At 47.2% G+C, this 2,859-nt stretch overlaps 1 protein-coding gene across 1 annotated transcript; it reads left to right on the forward strand.

Annotated features, from left to right (window-relative positions):
• Nucleotides 1-932: 932 nt before the first annotated feature.
• On the forward strand, nt 933-1,263 carry CLAFUR5_14667 (Ecp36-1; the record flags this gene model as incomplete). Its single annotated transcript, XM_047913815.1, has 3 exons — nt 933-1,005; nt 1,056-1,124; nt 1,184-1,263. 3 exons carry the CDS (start codon nt 933-935, stop codon nt 1,261-1,263), a joined length of 222 nt encoding a protein of 73 aa, XP_047765557.1.
• Between the last annotated feature and the right edge of the window lie 1,596 nt (nt 1,264-2,859).

Consider the following 2,859-nt stretch of genomic DNA (forward strand, 5'->3'; position numbering starts at 1 on the left):
AGGTCATCGCCAGTGCAGTCGCAAGGGCCCGCGAATTAGTACTAGCGTATAGGGGCATTCGACCCGGAAACGAGCCGAACTACCGGGCAAGGGACGAACAGCTAGTAACATAATAGGAAGGTGAGAAATCGTTTGTAGAGCAACTATAGAAAGAGAGGTGGAACAACTAGGTTGTAGGGCATAGTGGACGCCCTTAGCTAGCGGGACAACCTAAGGAATAGTCAGCTACAAAATCCGCGGTCAAGCACCCCCCGAAGCTTATCTACTACCGCCTTACGAGGGCATAGAGTAGCATAGCAACCCAACTGCGAAGCGAATACATCGGCCTCTAGGGGTACCTATTATGGAGGAAGGTTCTAGGATATACGAATACTAGCTGCCCCTACGGCTATCGCTCCCAGAACGTACGGCACGTACTCCTCGTCTGTCCGAGGTGGTCGCTAGGAAGGGGGGAGTGGATGGCAAAGGCGAGGAACCGGAGGATTGGGGCACTTCTTAATAACGCTAAGGACCTACGGCGCATTACGAACTGGATACTAGAGAAGGGCTGGCTAGAACAGTACCGCCTAGTAGGAACAGTGCAGGAAGAGAGGACACGACGTAGCGCGACTAGACCGGCTAGGAGCGGGGGCTAACGGGGTAGTGACATGGACTACGTACGTTCAGAGGGAAAGCTAAACTAGATAAGGAGTAGTCGGGGGCGGGAAGGGTTTTCACCTATTCGGGTTTCCCTTTGTACATAACAATAGATATATACCTGCATAGCCCGGATAGGGTCCTAGAACAGGGGAATGACAAATCTATCTATCTATTTAACTCAGGCTACGTACTATGCAAGACGCATCTAATCCCATCGTCTATTCATCCACGCACTGTTACAAAATACGAAGCACTACGATTCCTCACTTGACTCTCTCTACTTCCCAGCTACGATGTATTTTCTACGACTTCTCTCGGTAATACTATTGGCTGCATCCCCAACTCTAGCAAAACGTGGATCGGGCGGTAAGTTGAGGTCGGTCGGCGACAAGTTACAAGTCCTAACCGACAGCTAGGCGAGTGTAGGACACAGTCGGATTGCTGCTACTGTGACCCTGGTAGTGGCTGTATACTCAGTTGTCAAGGTATGATTCCCTCGCCTAGTATAGCTATAATGACTTTCACTAATCCACCGTTCGTATAGCCGATAGAAGTTCTACCACAGGCTATAGATGCATTACTTCTCGACAATCAGCTTGTAACGTAGCTGGTTGTAGTTGTTAGACTAGGCGATTCGCTTCGAGACGCAAGAAGGAGCACGTGCAGATCGACTGCTCATAGATGTTAATGCAGACTTAGTGCCAATTTATTCAATTCCATTCCTATAACATGTTGGGCATAGAGGGAGATGCAATCGAGGTGTTCAATCTTTCATCGCAGCGACGACCAAGATTAAAATGAAAGTTCGCTACCGCGCCACGCAGACATGTTACGTACAGCCAACACGAACAAGTGCTCCGATCCCGAGCGCTACCTTGTACGGAATCATTTAGCAACTTGTCTATAGATAGGAACCAGTACCTGTCCTGGAGCTTGACCTCGTAGCCACAAGCTTCGCCGCACCCCAGCAATCGCCGCACCCCAGCTCGGATTCTCGCGTTCCGACACATGGTGTTGCTGGCTTGTATCAATTGCCACACACGCTCAAAATACACGATATGTAGCTCAAATTGCTCAGAATAGCATCGCGAATACAGAATTTGAGAGCCTGTGGGCACTATAGTGGGCTCCATGGTGTGTTGTTGTATGTGGTGAGGTGGTGAGAAAGCAAGAAACGCGTGAATCTCGACACGGGCGCATGAAGCTTTGGTGGGGCTCTCACCAAAATCCCATGCCGAAGCGTCAACACCAACCTCTCGGCAACACAACGTGTTTTTACGCGATATGAGTATGCAGAATATGGAAACAGATAGCTGCGAACACATTGGGAAAAAAATCAAGTTGATATGAGCAATATTGGTGGTGTTGAAGATAAAAAGTCACTGGGGTGCGGCGATTGCTGGGGTGCGGCGAAGCTTGTGGCGACCTCGTAGCTGACTACGGCTTAGATCGTATAGCGACCGCTGCAAGCGACGAGGGAGTTGCCTCTAGCACAGCCGTCATTAAGGGAGACATCGTCGGGCTCATATCTGCTAGGATCATTTCGCATCCTTAGCATCTCGCAAGCGTGCCGGGAAATCCGCCGCTCCGACAGCAAACATATCCTGGTCGTAAGAAGATTACCTATGAAGAGATGGCACAACCTTGCAGCGTAAGATGAGATTATAAGGTTGAAAGAAGCGTTATCGGGTGTAAGGATATAATGTGTATTAGCCGAGGAGATTGCGATGATTAATGTAGGGCAATAACTTCCCCTATATAAGAGCTAATAAGGCACTACTTTTAAATAATATAACGTAAAGTACTAGTAAGCTAGAAATACTAGTAAGCTAGGAATTTTGTCTTAGTACGACTAACTCGTATTCTTCATTAATCATTTTCACTACTATTAAATAGAGAACTAGTGGACTCAATACTCTTATCTGATTTAGAATTATTCTCTTTATCTTCCTAGTACGTTCGTACGTTATAGCTAGTCCGACCGTAATTACTATACCGCCGTCTACTTAGCTAGTACTCTTTTATACCCTCTGACCTACGACTCTTCTATAACTATTCTATAGCCTTTAACAACTCGACGACTACCTATAACGAGCTAACTCTATACTCTAAGACCCCGCCGTACTAGAGACGCTTTTATTTACGAGATCGGCGCTTTATAAGAGTCTTAACTTATCGTTTAAGCTTAGAGTTACGAGCTCTAAGAAGCGTATTCTCTTA

Source organism: Fulvia fulva, chromosome 8, assembly GCF_020509005.1.
Source record: "Fulvia fulva chromosome 8, complete sequence".
Taxonomy (NCBI): Eukaryota; Fungi; Ascomycota; class Dothideomycetes; order Mycosphaerellales; family Mycosphaerellaceae; genus Fulvia; species Fulvia fulva.